Below are 21,522 nucleotides of genomic sequence, written 5' to 3'. Positions count from 1 at the left end.
TGTTGAAAAAACTGTGAACAGAATTGTAGATTTTTTTTAAACCACCTCGCAAATATGAAACGGTTGAACGTTTAACTGCACGCGTGTTTTAAAGTAGTACGTGTCCTCAATCTACCTAGGCTCGGGGGATGCAAAGCAATGTTCATATCCATTCATGTGAAATAATGGATGGTGATGTGTGCGTTCGTACATAGTGCGCTTCCACATACCTGCTTGACGCACCTGAATTCCAAATTATGTTTTGTGTGTGCACTATTGGCTGCCGTGAGGGAGGTGTGTGAGTGCGAGAGCGTTGTGTGTGTTTGGAGGCATTGGAGAGGCCACACCCCCCTCCCCGGTACATGCAGCTATAAGTCGCTCCACCGTGTGCACCCTTGTAGATACACTCGCTCTGAACCCTGGAAGTTGTCGACGTTTCAAAGCAAGCGCTCGATGGACTGTTCGCGTTCACAATTTTAAATTCTTACTTTTCTTATTTTGTTTTTCTTCATCTAAACGGTCTGCAATGGCTGTGGTTGAAGCAGTGATGCCTGCCATGACGGCGTTTCAAAGTGTTCAAACGCTGGAAGGGAAACAGTTCGCCAATGTAAGTAGTGGATTTGACGATTGACATTACGTTTTTGCATTTAATTGAAAGTTGTTGTTTTTTATTTTCCGTTAGCATTAGAAGCTTGTTTGTTTTTTCTCCAACCCTAAATGTTTTTCTATTTTCTCTCCTGTACAGGTGTGCAAGGTGGAGGTAGAGTTCAGCATTGTGCAGTCTCCTGCCTTGCCCCCCAAGGAAGACGACGATTTGGGAAAATTCTTGGACCTCGAGTTCATATTGTCCAACAGCATCGGATCAGAAGTGGCCAACAGCAACAGCAACGGGAACCTGTCTCCCCCACAGCAGTGCGCGTATTCACTACCAGAGTCACCCGAGAGCTGCAGCGGTAGTTCAGTGCCAGACTTCAGCGAACGCCCTCCCTCTCAACTGGCCGCGACACAAAGCTATGGCACTGTGAGCTTCGCGGGCACCGGTCCTGTCCGCAGTCTAATGGCGGAGCTCCTCACGCCAGAGCTGAGCTACCCGGTGGAGAGTTCACCGGACAAGGCGAGAGACGCGCGGGAATACACCGAACTGCGAGCGTTGAATCCGGTCAACATTCAGCCAGCGTCCCCCCCTCATCATCCCCAAGTGGCCGGATCTCCTCCACACACGCTTGGATACAAAATCAAAACCGAGCCTATGGGGGAGCATTCTTGCATGATGGCTGCGTTCGGCGGCGATTTTATGGGACAGATGTATGATAGGCAACCAATGCGCACCGTGCACAACGCGGCTTTTACGCACCACCAAGCGACGGCTCCAGGTACGTTGTCTGGATTCGGCGCGCACCCCATGCACCAGGGACGCACGGACTGCCAAATCAACTCTCCCAATCACCGCCATCTCCAAAGCCAGCAGTACATGAACGCGCACGTATACCAGCCCCAGTACGCGCACCAGAGTATGACACATTTACAAGGACAGTACATGCACCGAGAGGCCGTCCGCGTGCACCACCAACAGCGGCAGAATCAGCATCCGGCTTCCATGCAAGGACTGATGCTCACTCCTCCCTCCTCGCCCTCTTTGCTGGAGTTTTACGCGCAGGACGAGGCGGGGAGCGTCAAGCAGAAGCGAGGCCGCAGGTCGTGGACCAGAAAGCGGGCAGCGACGCACAGCTGCGATTTCCCTGACTGTGGGAAGACCTACACCAAGAGCTCCCACCTCAAGGCCCACATGAGAACACACACAGGTAAGCTGAAAAAGTCCAAATCAAGTCAAATGAAATGTATACAGTTGTCGGTAGTCAAAAATGGCATTTCAATTTCATAGTGTTGTGTGGTCCATGTACGTTGTTGTCCACTGTAAAGCCCTGTATTCTAAACCAAGTAATTTGCTTGTATGTCTCTCTCAGGTGAAAAGCCCTACCACTGTAACTGGGAAGGCTGTGGTTGGAAGTTTGCCCGGTCAGACGAGCTGACCCGTCACTTCAGAAAGCACACCGGACACAGGCCTTTCCAGTGCCACATGTGTGAGCGTGCGTTCTCTCGCTCCGATCACCTGGCTCTCCACATGAAGAGGCACATGTAAAGGCCGCATTATGAGACTGTATCGTGTCCAAATCAATCAATGGGTTAGTGCCTGGAGCATCCCAGAAGAATTGACCCCTCCCCATATGGCTATTGGACAATTTGGTGCGCCTGGCCCCAAAACCAATGAATCAAAAATGTTCATATAGATACAAGTGTACAGTGCCTTTAGCAACTTGATATCTATGGCAAATGATCCCATGAAGTGCCACACAATATTCCTACGGGAACTTGTTCAAGTGCCTCTTGCCCAGAAAGAATGGATGCTGATGGCTTTTTTTTGTACATAACTGTTATTGATATATGATTAACTTTTTGCTAAATTATAGTAGTTTGTATTGAAGACGTTTCCTCCACCTGTCTATAAGTTATTGTTTGTTGAGTGAGTGCCTTTTAAAGAAGACTGTGTATTTGCTTACCAAAAGAGGAAAAAGACACTGTGGGCAGGACCCCCGACGTAATGTTGTACATAATGTATTTTTGTAATGTTTACATCTTATATCTTTGATACTACGCAAATCAGGTCAGGGTTTTTAGTGATACATTTTCATAATTTTTGTTGTTGTTGTTACTCTACAATAATAGATGTTTTTTTTGAAGGCTTGTTTGGTCACTGCTAACGCATTCAGGTACTCAAACTCACTAAAAGTCATGTTCAGGATCCCAAACACCAAGACCCAGTCCACCTTTACTAGCCTTCTTTTTTTAAAAGCTAAAGTGTTTACTAGAAGGTATTTTTATAATGGAGAATATGTTTTTTTCTTTTTGATGAAGAAATCCACTGAAACCAATGGTTGAAACCGCTGTACTTGAAACAGAATCGCCACCTGGATGTATCATATATTTTTGAGAATGCAAATTGTTTTCATGCGCTTAAGGGCTCAGAAAATAAAAAAAGTACTTTTACAAATATATCTGTTTGTTCCTATTTGTCCACTCACACATTTCATTATATTAACTGTATAAGATGGCAATATGCATGCACATGGGCCAAGCTTTGTTTTGAGGCTTGTGAAAGACTGCCCTCTAGTGTTCATTCGTGTGACAACACTTGCCCAATCCTATCACATTTTATGCTGTATTCAGCTGACAAGTGACGTACAAATTATTGCTTGCCACCGAGTGGATGCGTGTACACCAACCTCATCAAATATGCTGAACTTCTCCCAGTAATAAGATACTAATGTCAATAGTCCAAGTTGCTGTCTGTACAGATGGGTATTGCAATATGTGTTTTGAGTTAATATGGGGTTTAGTTGGCTGGCCCAATGATACACCATTCAACATTACATAAATACTTCTATCAATAAAACAAAGAAAAGGGTAAGTGTAATGATTGGTACTATTTAAAAAAAAATTCAGGCGGATGGACACGATGCACCATTGTACACTTGTATCCCTACTTATATTAACACCACAAATGTTATCCACATTTACAATATTATGTGGTTTAAGATGATTTCCTTTTGACTAGTTGCTATTTTTAGTTTGTTTAAAACAACTGACATCACTTATAATCTGTGTTAGATGCAGTGGCAGTATGTTCCAATTTAACATGAAGGCATGTCTAGTGTTCTAATAGTGCCTATTGTGCATGTGTGTTTCCTGAAGACACAGATGTTCCTTACTGGACTAGGCTATATGTCAGTCTCTCTTCTACTGTCATCCATAAAAGCCTGGTGTGCATCCCTTCATCACTGCTCCTCATTGAGCACAGGGAGACTGTATTTATTGTTTTAATTGTTTTGTTTTTTTCAGATAAAAAATAATCACAGCTTCACCTCTGCTCATATATATGTCTTTGTTATAATTTACATCAACATCTGTACAAGTGTCAGGTTTAGTTCAGGGGGTCTCTGGTCATGTGGCATTACATGATCTATACAACTCATTGCCATACTGACAATAGGCACCATTCTGTGATGTTAGGAGGATATGATAGCTCAGGTGCCTCTGAAGGTTTGTACCACTGCTAATGAAAGGCTGCCCTCTGCTGTTCATCTGTGTAATGACATCTGTCCAATCGAATAGGCTCTGTTGAATATGTTGTTGAAAGTATGTAGAGCTACTGTATATATGGAAGTGGCTACACGGCAGGTGCTTTCCAGGGCTGCCGTTGTTGGAATATATATATATATATATATTATATATATATATGTATAATATATATACATATATATATACTTTGTAATGCAAGGGATATATATATATATATATATATATAGCTGTGAGCTCTGCCACAGTATCTGCTTTCTGGTTATAACAAAACCAAGCACTCATGTATTTTCTCCAGAAGTGTCTCTGCTGTTGTTGGAAAATAAGAAGTGAAGGGAATTCAGCAGTGGTTACTAAATAAATGGTTGCATGTCTTTAAACACACAGTATTGGGACCGGGCTTTTTCACAGCACACAGTTTGCCTCTTGGTGGGTTCACTTTCAAGTCAAATGTCTTTGTAATGCAAGGGAGACAGAGCACATTTCAAATGGAATTTGGCCCTTAATTTTCTCTAAGTGTGGAAAATGCCTATACTTTGGGGTTTAACCCTCGTAATGTACTCCCGACTGACTTACACCCATGGTCCTTTGGGGTCATTTTGACCCCAAACGGTTTGGTGTTTTTTTAAAGTATAAATTGTCAATTAATTTTGTGTTACACCTTTACTCTGACTTGATTCCAACCCATTACCACAAATATTTCCCCTGGTTTTGGAATTTTAGGCCAACAGACCTTGTTTACAATAAAATATACAATTTTTCGATTTAAAATTAATTAAAAAATAAAATAAAATCCTCAACATGATTTTGACTATATGACTCATTAGTGAGTGGCTTATGTCAAAGGTTAGTGAAAAAACTGTTTAATAGGAGCAAATACAAACACCCTTGATCCTCTGGGGGTCAAAATGACCCCGCCCGGTTCGGCTGTTTTTTAAAGCCTATAAAGTATAAATTATCAATTAATTTTGTGTTACACCTTTAGTCTGACTTGAGTCCAACCCATTACCACAGATATTTCCCTTAGTTTTTGAATTTAGAGCCAACAGACCTTGTTTATATAAAAGTATGCATTTTTTGATTTAGACAGTCAAACCAGGCAGGGTCAGTTCTCGCCTGGTTTGACTGTTTCTAAGGCAAAAAGTATAAATAATCACTAACCTCAGTTTTTTACTCAACTTTATCCTCACTCTTTACCTGACATAATAAACATTACAACACAACATTACAACACGTAACATTTTTCAAAAATGAACTTTTTAGAAGTGAGTCATCCTCGATTTGTCCCTCAGTTGAATGCGAGGCAGGTATGGACTGATCTTTGCTGATTCACTTCATTGCATTTTGTTGAACTTTGTTCAAAATGAGCTCACAAGCCTCTAAGGTAAAGCCTGCTGCCTACTGATCATGCTGCCTGTCTCAGACTAAGGTTTGAAATGGTATGTGTGGGTGTGTGTGTGTTGCTGTGTGTGTGTATGTGCGTGCTTGCGTGCGTGTGTGTGCTGGTGAAGTGTGTGTGTGTGTGTGTGTGTGTGTGTGTGTGTGTGTGGATGTCGTTTGAAGAAGGGGGGGCGGGTATTTCATCTGCTAGAAGCAGTATAGTGTGACATTTTGCCCCATTGCACCATTGTGTGCTGCGGGGTCATTTTGACCCCAGAGGACTACAGGTGTTATTAAATTAAATAAAACACCCATAATTATAAAATATTGTTGAAAAACATTCAAACTGATCCCTGAGCAGTTTGTCATTTCACAATATACATTCTTTGGGATGTTCTATTTCAGGAGCCCGTGTGCTAGAAAGGACAGTGTGTGCTTGTCATGCTGGTGCTGCTGTAACATCACACTGTGGACAGGGGCCTTCTTTGAAATGGGCTTCATGGGGTGTTGTCAAGCGGGATAGTAAACAAATACAATAAATGAAAATGCAACAGATAGAAAGCACAACTCTATAGTTGAAATACACACTGTTACTATAAAATGGAAGATCTAATTGACACTTTAAGGTTATGGACCATGAAGTGTTGTTTCCTTTGTCCAAAAGAAGTGAGAAGAAAGAAGCCAGCAGAGTGAAAATCCTGAAAAAAACATGCTTAGCATTCCCAAAGTGATCAAGGTTCACATTAGACCCTTCAAGTTGTTTGCACTGGCAGTACAGCAAGTCGACATATAACACAATATATCATCTGGAGAGGCTGGGTGGTTCAGAGCACTTTGATTTACAGAACTAAGCAAAGACTGGGAAGAGAGATTGCAATGGTCGCTGATTGCTCCCAGAAAGCTTGATCGGGGAAAGGACAGGAGTCTACACTTAAGACTTGGATATTGGACAGACTGTGGGCGGATCATTGCATATCATGCTGAGGCAAACAATGTTGTCCTATATCCAGAAAATAATGTAGTAAGGTTCCTGTTAATCTAAAAACCTCAGAAAAGTAAAAAAATAAAATTGTTACTTTTAAAGTTAAGTAAATTTGAAGTAATCAGTATTTTCAGCAATTATATATTATATATACAACATCTTCTTTTATAACTTTTGGGACTCACTGTAAAATTAACGATGTCCCATCCTCATCTTTATGTAGAAAGTAGAAGAGTGAGGAGCTTCCTGTTATTTCTTTGTGTCTAAGTTTGCCCACTAGGTGTCCTCGTTGCTTTAGATTCCACAAAGTCAGTCCCTGCATTCCAATACCCATACTTTCTGCTATTTAGTATGCTAAGAAAAAGATTCAGGATGTCCCGATTATTGTGGTCAGACTTATTATGCTTAAAAATACCCAGACACTACTACATCCCTCCGAGATATTTAGTGTTGAAAACAGTATGCTATTTGGGCGATTCTGATCCACAATCCAGTGCGCACCGGAAGTGACGGCACATCGACGGAGCCTCTGTGTGAAAACAACCGGGGATGCGACGGATATCAAAGATTTTTTTATGGTCAGATGTAGTATGTAGAATAGAAAAAAATATGAGTATGAGATTTGGAATGCAGCCTGGGCCTTCAGCATGTGTTAATTAGTTTAACTGTGTGCACCTGTTGTAATTGGCACTGCTTGACTCCTGTCAGGCTTTTTATCACCCTTTGATGAGCATGTTACTTGAGCTCTGCCACAGTATCTTCTTCTTCTAACAAAACCAAGCACTGATTTATTTTCTCCAGAAGTGTCTCTGCTGTTGTTAGAAAATAAGAAGTGAAGGGAATTCAGCAGTGGTTACTAAATAAATGGTTGCATGTCTTTAAACACACAGTATTAGGACCGGGCTTTTTCACAGCACACAGTTTGCCCCACGGTGGTTTCACTTTCAAGTCAAACTTCTCTGTAATGCAAGGGAGACAGAGCACATTTCAATGGAATTCAGCACTTACCTTTCTTTAAGTGTGGAAAATGCCCATACAGAGGGGTTTAACCTCACTTTTGGGCTTCTTAAATCAGCTTTATTGAGGTCAAATATTGTTGAAAAACATTCAATCTAATCTCTGGGTAGTTTTTCCATTTCTCAATATACATTCTTTGGGATATTTTATTTCCGGACAGTGTGTGCTTGTCATGCTGGTGCTGCTGTAACATCACACTGTGGACAGGGGCCTTCTTTGAAATGGGCTTCTCTTAGGGTTGGAATCTGATAAGTACTACATGGGGTGTTGTCAAGCAGGAGAGTAAACAAATAAAGGAAATGAAAATGCAACAGATAGAAATCACAACTCTATAGTTGAAATACACAATTAAAGTTACACTTACTGGGCCTAATGCTATGGACCATGCAGTGCTGTTTCCTTTGTCCAAAAGAAGTGAGAAGACAGTAATGAAAAATCCACACTGGCTGTTGATGTCATTCATGAGAAGCACTTTTTATTCTCATACTAACTTTATTAGGTTACACAACGCTGTCTGTGCCCTAAATGTTAGGCTGGCACTGTAAAATGGTGACAGTTTCAGTACACTGTACCACCTCTTTAAATGCACTAGTGATATGTTAGAAATAATCCTTTTATTAACAAAAGTTTCCCCAACTAGTTTGTGAGTAGGGGGAGTTTTCTCTGTTTGGGATGACACACAATATTTATAACCATAATGTGAACAAAAGAGCTAGAGTACAACTCATGTTGAAATTGATTACATATCAGTAATCAAGTTTTGCATGAACATAAGCCTGTAATTATCATAGTTTAGGCCCACACCATTGCCCATATTTAAAATACACCAATATGTGACCTTATTTTGTGATGAGACTGGGTTTCCAAATACGATGGATGGACTGAATATGTTTCAATTGGGGTATCTGATGTAGAAAAAATGTTTTCCCTCTCGTCCATTGCGCTCATCTGTAGCCTTTGGAGAAAAGCCAAATTAGATGTCAAGCTGAGTGAGTTGGAGCACTCCGTCCTTATCTATTTTCTGTACACAGATCTGAACACATGGATTATACTTATGTTCTACAGCAACTTGTAGATAACAACAACTGGCGGAAATATTTTTGCATATTTTAAAAACCGAAAAAATCGAAACTGTTTGAAGAGATAAAAACAATAGTTCTGAGAAGAATGAAACCAACAAATGCTGATATAGCAGTGATTCTTGAGGAGCGGGACAAAAGACCGTCTTGCAATAGCAACTGCTGTTATTTTTAAAATTAAAATATTTAAAATTGTACATGTTATTAGGGATTAAGAATACAGTGTCTGGCGCACAATTATCCCCTTAAATTAAATTTTATCATTATTATGTCAATATTTGACACTTGTTATCTTCTCACAACGTCCAAAACAGTGTGTCTACGGAGAAGGGTTCTATCATTCATATGGAATAAAACCTAGAGAAAAAATGTACTTTAATGATTAAAAATAGCTTTTTTCATCAAAAGCAACACTAAATCAATAAAAACTGTTTTTCTACAACACATTCATGTTTTATGAGGTTCCTAAGTGGTGTCCCCACCTTTTGTCAACACTGTCAGACAACGCATTAAAATGTAATAAGATCAGGCAAAATAAGGGGCAGCTGTCACTATGAAGGACCTCTTGTCACATTATATCCCCTGCAGAGTACATTAGAGTCAGACAGGCTCTGAAGTGTTGTCATTTTAGAATATATTTCACTCCAAATCTTGAAAGTCCTGCATCACAACCATGAAATGTCAACACCGACTTACAATTTCTGAAGGAGTTTTTGAAATGGTTTGATCATTTTATTTTCCTGAAGTAGTTCATACTAGCACCTATCAACAGAAAAAACAAATGGCTACTAGATAAATTCCATTTGTTTTGTTTAAGAAACATTTAATATGTCAACACCATCAGATGTCAACTACGTCAGATTTCCTGTCTGACGGTGGTGACAGGCCTATGACGGAGTTGACATTCAATATGAAGGCATCATATTTGGGTGGTTTTCAAGTTGTTATAATTACATTAAATATAGAAATAGGGTCCTCTCCGGGAACCATCACCTTGCCGTGGTGGAGAGGTTTGTGTGCCCCTGTGAACCTGAGAGCTGTGTTGTCCGGAGCCTAGTGCTCCTGGTAGGGTCTCCCAAAGCAAAGTGGTCTCAGGTGAGGGGCCCGACTAAGAATGGTTCACAAAGACCTCATGGAAGAACACAATAGAGCAGTGGTTCTCAATTATTTTCTGTCATGCCCCACCTAGGGGACAGACATTTTTTTGCGCCCCCCCTAAATTGAAATGCTATTGAGAACCTGCTAATATTTATTTATTTATCTGTACAAAACCACTGTATGAGTTTCTGGCATGAGCATTCTGCATACAATCACCTTATTATCAAATTAGATAACTTCTGCAGCAAAAAAATTCTAAGTTCAGTTTATTAGCTCAATTTGTAACATTTAAACAAGGCTGCTCAGCCTGTGTGAATCTCAGGACAGAGAAACAAGAGCAAAAGATTCACTGAGGTTTGCATTTCATTCCAATTTTTTTTTAACTGTAAACATAGTTAAATGTGGTGTTTTTTATTATTATAGGCCAATAGGCCTTCTGTGATGCGATAACAAATAATTAATTAATGTTATTATTAGTCTACTTGCTTGATTTCTTTTTAAATAGCCTATAGAGACACATGTGGACACTTATTTACTGCAAATCGCGGCCTTTCGTGCGGATATGACCATACACAAGCACACATCGCGCTTGCTAGCACTTTTTAATTTTTTTGTCAGTTGGAAATCAAGACAGCCCGCACCCCCCCCCCCCCCCCCCCCGACAACTCACGGTGCCCCCCCAGGGGGGCGCGCCCCACCATTTGAGAAGCACTGCAATAGAGGAAGAGTGACCCTGCCCGGAGGAAGCCCGGGGCCCTCGTCTGGAGCCAGGCCCAGAAAGGGGGCCCGCCTGCAAGCGTCTGGTGGCCGGGTCTGCCACGGGGCCCGGCCGGGCACAGCCCGAATAAGCTACGTGGCAACACACTCCTCTGCAACTGATGGGCCCACCACTCATCAGAGGAACCGCTGGGGTCGGGTGCGCTGCCTTAAGGGTGGCAGTGAAGGGCGGGGACCACGACGGACCAGACCCGGGCGGCAGAGGCTGGCTTTGGGGACGTGGAACGTCACCTTGCTGTGGGGGAAGGAGCCGGAACTGGTGCGGGAGGTGGAACGCTACGAATTAGATCTGGTGGGGCTTACCTCCACGCACAGTCTTGACTCTGGAACCGTACTTCTGGACAGGGGTTGGACTCTATTCTTCTCTGGAGTTGCCCAAGGTGTGAGGCGCCGGGCCAGTGTGGGGATACTCACGAGCCCCCGGCTGGGCGCTACTACGTTAGAGTTTACCCCGGTGGACGAGATGGTCGCCTCCCTACGCCTCCGGGTTGTGGGGGGGAAGACTCTGACTGTTGTCTGTGTGTATGCACCGAACAGCAGTTCGGAGTATTCGGCCTTCTTGGAGACCCTGAACGGAGTCCTGCATGGGGCTCCGGTAGGGGACTCCATAGTTCTGCTGGGAGACTTTAACGCGCACGTGGGCAATGATGGAGACACCTGGAGAGGCGTGATTGGGAGGAACGGCCTCCCCGATCTGAACCCGAGTGGTCGTTTGTTGTTAGACTTCTGTGCTGGTCATGGTTTGTCTATAACAAACACCATGTTCGAACATAAGGATGCTCATAAGTGTATATGGTACCAGAGCACCCTAGGCCGAAGGTCGATGATCGATTTCGTTATCGTATCATCTGATCTGAGGCCGCATGTTTTGGACACTCGGGTGAAGAGAGGGGCGGAGCTGTCAACTGATCACCATCTGGTTGTGAGTTGGGTCAAAGGATGGGGGAAGACTCTGGACAGACCTGGTAAGCCCAAACGAGTAGTGCGGGTGAACTGGGAACGTCTGGCGGAGGCCCCTGTTCAAGAGATCTTTAATTCGCACCTCCGGCAGAGCTTTTCTAGCATCCCTGTGGAGGTTGGGGGCATTGAACCCGAGTGGTCAATGTTCAAAACTTCCATTGCTGAAGCTGCGGCAGGCAGCTGTGGTCTCAAGGTCTTAGATGCCTCAAGGGGCGGTAACCCTCAAACGCCGTGGTGGACCTCGGTGGTCAGGGAAGCCGTCCGACTGAAGAAGTGCTTCCGGGATATGTTATCTTGGGGGACTCCTGAGGCAGTTGCAAGGTACCGACAGGCCCGAAGGGCTGCAGCCTCTGCCGTGTCAGAGGCAAAGCAGCGGGTGTGGGAGAAGTTCGGAGAAACCATGGAGAAGGACTTTCGGTCGGCACCAAAGTGTTTCTGGAAGACCGTCCGGCACCTCAGGAGGGGGAAGCGGGGAACCATCCAAGCTGTGTACAGTAAGGATGGGACGCTGTTGACCTCAACTGAGGAGGTAGTCAGTCGGTGGAAGGAGCACTTTGAGGAACTCCTGAATCCGACTAACACGCCCTCTATGTTGGAGGCAGAGCTGGAGGCTGATGGGGGATCATCGTCAATTTCCCTGGTGGAAGTCACTGAGGTAGTCAAACAACTCCACAGTGGCAAAGCCCCGGGGGTTGATGAGATCCGTCCAGAAATGCTGAAAGCAATGGGTATGGAGGAGCTGTCTTGGATGACACGCCTCTTCAACATTGCGTGGAAGTCGGGTACAGTGCCGAAGGAGTGGCAGACCGGGGTGGTGGTTCCCATTTTCAAAAAGGGGGACCAGAGAGTGTGTGCCAACTACCGGGGTATCACACTTGTCAGCCTCCCCGGCAAAGTCTACTCCAAGGTGCTGGAAAGGAGGGTTCCAATCTCTGTACACTCAAAGCAAGAGCTGTGGCCGGGTTCTCGGTAGTAAGTCGGACCCGTTTCCGGTGGGGGTTGGCCTCCGCCAGGGCTGCGCTTTATCACCAATCCTGTTTGTAATATTCATGGACAGGATATCAAAGCGTAGTCGTGGTGGGGAGGGGTTGCAGTTTGGTGGGCTGAGGATCTCATCTCTGCTGTTTGCGGATGATATGGTTCTGATGGCATCATCGGCCTGTGACCTTCAGCTCTCATTGGATCGGTTCGCAGCCGAGTGTGAAGCGGTTGGGATGAGAATCAGCACCTCTAAATCTGAGGCCATGGTGCTCAGCAGGAAACCAATGGATTGTCTACTACAGGTAGGGAATGAGCCCTTACCCCAAGTGAAGGAGTTCAAGTACCTCGGAGTCTTGTTTGCGAGTGAGGGAACAATGGAGTGTGAGATTGGCCGGAGAATCGGAGCAGCAGAGGCGGTTTTGCACTCGTTTTACCGCACTGTTGTGACGAAAAGAGAGCTGAGTCGTAAGGCAAAGCTTTCGATCTACCGGTCGATCTTTGTTCCTACCCTCACCTATGGTCATGAAGGCTGGGTAATGACCGAAAGAACGAGATCATGGGTACAAGCGGCCGAAATGGGCTTTCTCAGGAGGGTGGCTGGCGTCTCCCTTAGAGATAGGGTGAGAAGCTCAGTCATTCGTGAGGAACTCGGGGCAAAGCCGCTACTCCTTTGCATTGAAAGGAGCCAGTTGAGGTGGTTCGGGCATCTGGTAAGGATGCCCCCAGGGCGCCTCCCTAGGGAGGTGTTCCAGGAGCGTCCAGCTGGAAGGAGGCCTCGGGGAAGACCCAGGACTAGGTGGAGAGATTATGTCTCCACGCTGGCCTGGAAACGCCTCGGGATCCCCCAGTCAGAGCTGGTTGATGTGGCCCGGGAAAGAAAAGTTTAGGGCTCCCTGCTGCTGCCCCCGCAACCCGATTTCGGATAAGCGGTTGAAGATGATGATGATGATGATAGAAATAGGGTTTAGTTTTTCTAATACTGTATTTATGGAAACTCTCACAATCTTCTTTTGTCATGGATGATTCTTAAAAAAGTACAGGATGATATACAAAATGAGACGATTTGGTATGAGTTTGTTAGAGCAAGTCTGATTGAAAGACTGTAATGTGAATCTTGAATTAACAATCAACTAATAATATGCTGTTATAAAATCACTGTTATTGATTATTCTTCGTATTTGATGGTTAAAATGACTACATCTGGGTTTTTGTCACCACCGTCGGATATGTAAAATCCATAAAATATACTTGTCAACTCCGTCAGATATACTTGTCAACTCCGTCAGATATGTGTCAACTCCGTCAGATTTATATTATTTGTTGACACAAAATAAGGAATGGCAAGGTAAAAAGCCCATTTTGATAAAAAGGACAAAAGCTGGGAGGTTGTGTCAAAGCTTAGCCCAGTAGCTTAGTATATGTTGGATACATACAGTAGGGGAGAACGGGGTAAGTAGGCACACTTTTTACTCTAGTGAGAATTGCTCATCACCAAAACATCTGTCAATAGCCATTCCTACATTAAATTGAAGCTTAAGGTGTTGGCTAGAAATGTGTGTCTCTCTTTTTTTCCAACTTATTGTAATGAAGAAGTAATTTACCATCAAAGACACTCTGACACATTGTGACAACCAACCCCATCAAGGGGTCGGTTGTCACACACTATGGGGTTGTTTGTCACAATGTTATCTTAATGGGAAAAATCTTAAAAAGAAGGCAAGGAGGCAGAACCAAATTTGAATGTTTAATTGCATTGTCAAGTTGACAAATAGGCCTACATAACGTTCTGTAGCCTTGGCAGCTGGTCTAGTTTGGGATGCACTGGGTTGTTTTGATTTTGTTGCCCTTTTTTCTTTTGCTTGCTAGCTGCCTTTTCCTGCTCTATTCTTTCCTTCTCTGGGGTGTCAGTGAGGATACAGCTTGACAATTTCTTTCGTTATTGGGTTCCTTTTCTGGCTGCAGCCTTGAGATAACATGTGACAACCAACCCCCCAAAAAATTTGACGACCAACCCCAACTTGAATTTCTTGCTAGCATCAAGGCCAACAACCATCTGACAACTAATTAGCTTGCTAACCACAATCTAAACTATAGTTTACCCTTCACACTTTCTGAGGGTAACAAGTGTTTTGTTATAAACCCATTGTGTAAAAGCCTAGAAGAAAAATACTGAAAAGCAAAATATTTTGAATTTGACGTGAAAAACACAAAACATCCTCTCACCTGAAATGCAGCTGTCTTCCTCCAAGCAAGTCTATGTATGTGACCTCTGATCCCAATTCTGGACCTTTTTTATCTCAACATTTCAGAGCTAGCGCGCTCTGGTGGCGAGATATAACGAATGTGACATCCAACCCATGTGACAAATTACCCCGTTCTCCCCTACATGTTATTTAATCTGCCTAAACATAGGGTTTGTATTTTTTCAACATTGCACCCTGTTTTGTCCCACTTCTCAAGAATCACTGATAGAACCCAATAAGTATTGACACGGAAACCTTTGCTTTCATAATGAGAGTGGATATTTCCCTTATTGGGCAATTATTATAACGTAATAGCAGTTACTGGTAACTTCTTCTTAAATTCTTATAATTAATCCCCAAATTATAAGAATTCATGAAGAAGTTACCAGTAACTGCTATTTAGTTATAATAATTGCCCAATAAGTGTGGGCGGATTCTGAGTCACCCAAATGTAAAACATTTATTAAATTAACATTCTTAAAACTACACAAACTTTCCAAAGCATTAAACGCTGTTTGTAAGGGGACGAGGCGAGGGTATCAATATGCATATACTGACACCTTTACAAAGTCTTTGTGTGAATTTCTGAGGTCCCTAAATCAGTGGCTGTGTTTTGTGTCTCAAGTGTTTTGCTTTATTGCTCACCTGCTATACTAGATTATGGTTCAGGTTTGTGTTTGACCAGTGGGAAAATTCAGAACTGCAAAATTGACCCATATAGTTCCTTAGCCATTGCAAAGTACTACCCCATGAGTACAAACCTTGTCATTATTATTATTATTATTATTATTATTATTATTATTATTATTATTATTATTATTATTATTATTATTATTATTATTATTATTATTATTATTATTATTATTATTATTATTATTATTATTATTATTATAATAATAATAATAATAATAATAATAATAATATATAAGTTTTATATAGTGCCTTTGAAGAAAACCTAAGGACGCTTTACAAAAGTACAGGGGAATGAAAATAAAGTAATAAGCAAGGACTAAAAAAAATAATAATAAATTAGAAAATAAATACAAACTATGGGGCCCAGGAACTATGGCAGAGGAGCTCATTTGATCTGTTCCATCCAAATGCAGGAAATGCAAATAAATCCCCACACATGTTCCTGGAAATGTTGTGGTTTTCCAACAATATATATATACAGTGTAGTGTGAAAGTTTGTGAACCCCTTGAGCCTTTTGGAATTTTATTTATTTTAACCATTATTAATTCATTTTTTATCAATACCAGTATTTTTTATATGAAATAACAGATGTTTGTTTATCAATTCAACATTTTTCTTTTCCAGAAATCAACTGTTGAAACAGTTAAAACTAATTATTTGACAAATGTTGTATGTGCAAAAGTGTGTGAACCCTGAGCTGCATTGCTTAAATGGAGCAAGGTAAACACAATCAGGTGGGCCAAATCGAGTGATGAAATAGACTAATGTAATGAGAGATCTTCAGGGAAGAAATTGGGCGGCACTAGATAAAACAAAGATAAAACCAGGTCAGTTTAGGCCCTCCAAACTGAACCCATACAGGTCAGACATGCTCAAAGGGGAAACAATCTCAGAAGATCTCAGGAATAGAGTTTTGATGTTGCACATTTGTCTGGGGACAGCTATAAATTCATATAAAAAAGTTTGAGCTCCATCGGTCCACCGTGAGGCAAATAATCTACAAATGGAGAGCTTTAAGAGTGACTTAACATCTGCCTAGAAGTGGACTTCCTTCAACAATATCCTCAAGCGCAACAAGAAAAGAGATTTTTCAGTTAAAAGCCAACCCAAACATTACATCTGTAGATTTGCAGACCATTTGCCACCACCGTTCTTCACTTGGGAGAAGGTTATCTTGGTGGTAGGCAGAGTTGCGTTTTTGCCCAAACATGGCGGTTTTGGTTGTGAACAGTTACATTTTGGACAAATCTGTCCACAGAAAAGACTTCAGGTATCTCCAGGTGCTCTCTGGCAAAGTTGTGACAAGCACTTTTGTTCTTTTTTGAGAGTAGAGGCTTCTTCAGCAACCCTCCCTTGAAAGCCATGTTGACTTATTTTTATTCTTATTGTGGAACCATGCACATCTGTCCCAGATGCTGCAAGAGAGGTCTGCAAATCACTAGATGTAATGTTTGGGTTGGCTTTTAACTGAAAAATAACTTTTTTTGTGGTGCTTATGGATATTTTTGAAGGAAGTCTACTTCTAGGCAGATGTTCAGTCACTCTTAAAGCTCTCCATTTGTAGATGATTTGCCTCACGGTGGACCGATGGAGCTCAAACTTTTTTTAAATTAATTTATAGCTGTCCCCAGACAAATGTGCAGCATCACAACTCTATTCCTGAGATCCTCTGAGATTTTTTTCGCTTTTAGCATGTCTGACCTGTATGGGTTCACTTCGGTGAGCCTAAACTGACCTGGTTTGATCTCTGTTTTATCTAGTGCCGCCCAATTTCTTCCTTAAAGATCTCTCACTACATTGGTCCATTTCATCACTCAATTTGGCCCATCTGATTGTGTTTACCTGCTCCATTTAAGCAATGCAGCAGAATTGATAAACAAACATCTGTTATTTCATATAAAAATACTGGTATTGATAAAAATGAATTAATAATGGTTAAAATAAATAAAATTCCAAAAGGCTCAAGGGGTTCACAAACTTTCACACAGCACTGTATATATATATATATATATATATATATATATATATATTGTTGGAAAACCTGCACCAGCGAGCACTTCCCCCCGGACTCCTCTGCCCGCCTGCTCTGGTTTGCTCTCGCCCAAGCCTTCTCGCCTGGACATTCTCCGTTGCTCTCTCCCTGGAATCCCTCCAGGACAGTTGGATTTTCCCTGGATCCCGGCCCAACCCCCAGCTGATTCTTGTTAAATAAACCTTCTTAAACTGGTACTGTCTCCGCGCCTGTGTACTTCCTGTCCAGCCGTAACAAATGCAACTAAACAGTTGGCAACTTTAGTAATTTTTCCAGAGACTTTATTTCAAGAAGATGGCCTTACATATCTACACAATAGTGAAATCCAGTTTTAAAAGCAGAAAAAAAACATGTTCATGTTTGCACCGTCAAATTCATAACAATTTTATAAACATCTACATATTTGACTTAACATCTCTTAGATTAATTCTGAATATAAAGTCAATATTGTGCTTTGAACTCAATATGGTAACATGACCCCGTCACTTGTTCACTTTAGTGGGAATGATAGATTAGTATTCTGTGTGAGTGCGTGTGTGTGTGTGTGTGTGTGTGTGTGTGTGTGTGTGTGTGTGTGTGTGTGTGTGTGTGTGTGTGTTGTCAAGGAGGCAAAGCTATGTGTGACCGTGTAGCCTTGTTTACCTAACCCAAGGGATTCTGGGTTTTGTCAACTGTCACTGGGTCAAAAGTCAAACTCCACACTCTGGGAAAACCAAGAAGTGGCTCAAAAAGTCTTAAAAAGTCCCAACTTAAAAAGACAGTGTGCCTCCCAACAGCAGTGGTACACCAAAGTCAAACATATTTATCACGTACACAGGTAATTGCAGCAAACGTACATTTAGAAGGGTCCAAAAAATGCATGAAAATTACAATTATTTCAGTTCTTGCTTTGGCTTTTGGCAGTTGTAGAACCAGATGCTTTGTTAATGGCAATGACCATGTGATCATCAACGGTCCGGTATAAATGATCCAACATGGGTGAAGTGCAGTTTAAAGGGATAGTTCAGTATTTTCAGGGTTGTATGAGGTACTTATGCATAGTTAGTGTGTTACCTTATGGAGATGGTGATCAAGGCAGGCACTATAAGGAGTTTAGGGGAGATGACGCTGTAGCAGAAGTCAGCCTTGTATTGTCGCAGACAGGGCTAGGGAGAAAAAAAGTTTGTTCTCCACATATAGAAATGCTTACTTAAAACCTAAATATCCTCTCAATAGTATGCTAAACTTTTTTTTTTTTTTTTAAAGATAATTGTTGGGCATTTTCAAGCTTTATTAGATAGTACAGAGTTGAAATGTGGAGACAGAGAGAGAGAGGGGGGATGACATGCAGTAAAGGTCCACGGGTCAGATATGAACCTGCGACCACTGCAACGAAGGCCGGAGCCAATATGGTACGCGCTCTATCCACTACGCCACCGGAGCACTAAACTAAACTAAACTAAACTTTTAAGATTTCTTCCACAGCTTTAGTTTGTTGCCATGTCCTACAAAGTTGTTACATTTGTCAGCTTGAAAAGCTTGGTCTTCATAATCTTCGTATGGTTATAATTTTTTTTTAAATACTAAAAATGTCAACACAATGCATATTGTAATTTTGTAATAGTCAATTAAAGAGGTAATGTGGTCATAGTGTTCTCTGTTGTAAGGAGGTTATCGAACTTCTTTATAGTTGTTGGCAAAATCAATGATGTCGCAAGGCTGGGACTGGGACAACTCTGCCTTGGCACTGACTACTGAGGGCATTGTGAAATTTCCATAACATTCCACCAAAAACCATTTGCCAGCATTACTCATGTTCCAACAATATCGAGTTTTAAGAGAAGTCTGTATTCTGCAAGACTGAATTTCCTGGAAATGTAAGTATACGGTGTGCCCAACAGTTTGCCCAAGTTAGTCCACAAAATAGCTGTTTCATTCAATATGGATAATATATTAAAGCCTCTTGTGAGTGAGAAAAATGCTTCCAATGCATACATCTGTACATTAGTTCAATATGAAAAACATAAAAAAAATCAAATATAATTGTTCTAAATATATGTATTAAAGCTGAATGAATAATTTTTATCTAAAAAGCCGACTTGATCTTTGACCTATGGTGATGTCATGTTCTGGGAGATTTGATGAGTCAGTTTATACTGATCTGTTATCCCGAACATAACCTTCTCTGGAGCAGGTTGGCTGTTCAAAAAACGTAAACCAGTGTCAAGACACCAAGACCCAGGGAAGAACCTAAAGTTTCCTCATTTAGCCCAAATCCTGCTTCTCAATATCCCCTAACTTTAACCACACACAGGGCCGCCCATAATGGGTAGAAAGTGGGAAAGCTTTCTAGGGCCCAGCAACTTGGGGGCCCATGGTCTTTGGAGGCCAAGAACCTAGCTAAGCTAAACTTTATTTTTAACCGAAATATTCACTTTAACCAATTCAAACTTGCATGACTATAACTAAAAAACAAACATTTAATGTATTGTTACTTGAGTGAAATGTCAATATCTGCTGACCATCAGCTACCTGTGAGCTTTGTGTGCGAGCCGAAAAAAAGTCTGGTGTTAACACACAGCCGGCGCTCCCCTAACGACAATTTAAAATGCCTGGCTCAGAGCCAGCAGCTGGACATGTTTATACGAACCGCGGCCAGAACATATTAAACATTAAGGTTAGTATAAACATAAACGAATGTTCACTAAGCGTTCGCTGGACATTACCTATATGCCTTTAAAACAACATAACTCAATGTACATTTGCCTGGGCGCGGTGTGGAAAATCTGCTGATTGCAGGCCTTGAATCCGTTACGGGTTGGTCGACAGCCCAGAGATTGGCAGCAAAAAGACAATGGACCACAAAATTAAGAACTTGAATGCCCAACGATCTAAATGAAGTACAATAAAGTACATTTTGTGCTGACTCTGGACTGGAGACCATGTGTTTTGGTAGATCGTTTTGATTTGGTCCAGTCTACCATTGATGGTATTCTGGACCATAATAAACAGTATAGTGTATATGTTTGATCACTTCTGTTTCTTTGGTAATAGTGAAGATGAGTATTTGAATCTTGTGTGCCTGTGCTATTTGTTTATCCGAGACGATACACCTATTTTGAGAAACATTTCCACCCCCACCCTAACCCAGGGCAGGTGGACTGGGTACCACAGAACTGAGCTGAGGGGGACTGGAGGTTGGCCAGTGGACTTGTATAACTTATAATTTGACCCCTTATACAGTATGCCTTGAAGGCTTTCCATCTACACTCAACAAAAATATAAACGCAACACTTTTGTTTTTGCTCCCATTTTTCATGAGATGGACTTAAAGATCTAAAATTAATTTCAGATACACAATTGTACCATTTCTCTCAAGCATTGTTCACAAATCTGTCTAAATGAGTGATAGTGAGCACTTCTGCTTTGCTGAGATAATCCATCCCACCTCACAGGTGTGCCACATCAAGATGCTGATCTGACATCATGATTAGTGCACAGGTGTGCATTAGACTGTCCACAATAAAAGGCCACCCTGAAATGTGCAGTTTTGTCTCACAGCAAAATGCCACAGATGCCACAAGCATTGAGGGAGCGTGCAATTGGCATGCTGACAGCAGGAATGTCAACCAGATCTGTTGCTCGTGCATTGAATGTTCATTTCTCCACCATAAGCCGTCTCCAGCAACTTCGCACAGCCATTGAAGAGGAGTGGACCAACATTCCACAGGCCACAATTGACAATCTGATAAACTCTATGCGAAGAAGATGTGTTGCACTGCATGAGGCAAATGGTGGTCACACCAGATACTGACTGGTTCTGAGTCCCCAGACCCCCAATAAAGCAAGAAAATGCACATTTCAGAGTGGCCTTTTATTGTGGACAGTCTAAGGTATACCTGTGCACTAATCATGATGTCAGATCAGCATCTTGATGTGGAGGTGGGATGGATTATCTCAGCAAAGCAGAACTGCTCACTATCACACATTTAGACAGATTTGTGAACAATGTTTGAGAGAAATGGTACAATTGTGTATCTGGAATGAATTTTAGATCTTTAAGTCCATCTCATGAAAAATGGGAGCAAAAACAAAAGTGTTGCGTTTATATTTTTGTTGAGTGTAGTTGTGGCAGAGGTCTGGGATGTGTTAATCTAAAGATAATTATCAATGTGTTCCCCCAGAAA

At 41.9% G+C, this 21,522-nt stretch overlaps 1 protein-coding gene across 1 annotated transcript; it reads left to right on the top strand.

Annotated features, from left to right (window-relative positions):
- Window positions 1-390: 390 nt before the first annotated feature.
- Window positions 391-3,024, top strand: klf17 (Kruppel like factor 17). The gene is made up of 3 exons (XM_080034753.1): window positions 391-586; window positions 725-1,781; window positions 1,944-3,024. Exons 1-3 carry the CDS (start codon window positions 506-508, stop codon window positions 2,117-2,119), a joined length of 1,314 nt encoding a protein of 437 aa, XP_079890879.1. The 5' UTR covers window positions 391-505; the 3' UTR covers window positions 2,120-3,024.
- Window positions 3,025-21,522: the final 18,498 nt, after the last annotated feature.

This window comes from Ammodytes marinus (assembly GCF_949987685.1).
Source record: "Ammodytes marinus genome assembly, chromosome: 9".
Taxonomy (NCBI): Eukaryota; Metazoa; Chordata; class Actinopteri; order Uranoscopiformes; family Ammodytidae; genus Ammodytes; species Ammodytes marinus.
Note: the sequence above shows the minus strand (reverse complement) of the source record. Positions and strands in the feature narration are given on the sequence as shown.

What these genes read in the sequence shown, in the direction of transcription:
- klf17 (XM_080034753.1), top strand. Translation starts at nt 506, where the DNA reads ATGGCTGTGGTTGAAGCAGTGATGCCTGCCATGACGGCGTTTCAAAGT. An exon ending in AAGGGAAACAGTTCGCCAAT is followed by an intron (nt 587 to 724) that starts GTAAGTAGTGGA and finishes TCTCCTGTACAG; the next exon opens with GTGTGCAAGGTGGAGGTAGA. An exon ending in CCACATGAGAACACACACAG is followed by an intron (nt 1,782 to 1,943) that starts GTAAGCTGAAAA and finishes TGTCTCTCTCAG; the next exon opens with GTGAAAAGCCCTACCACTGT.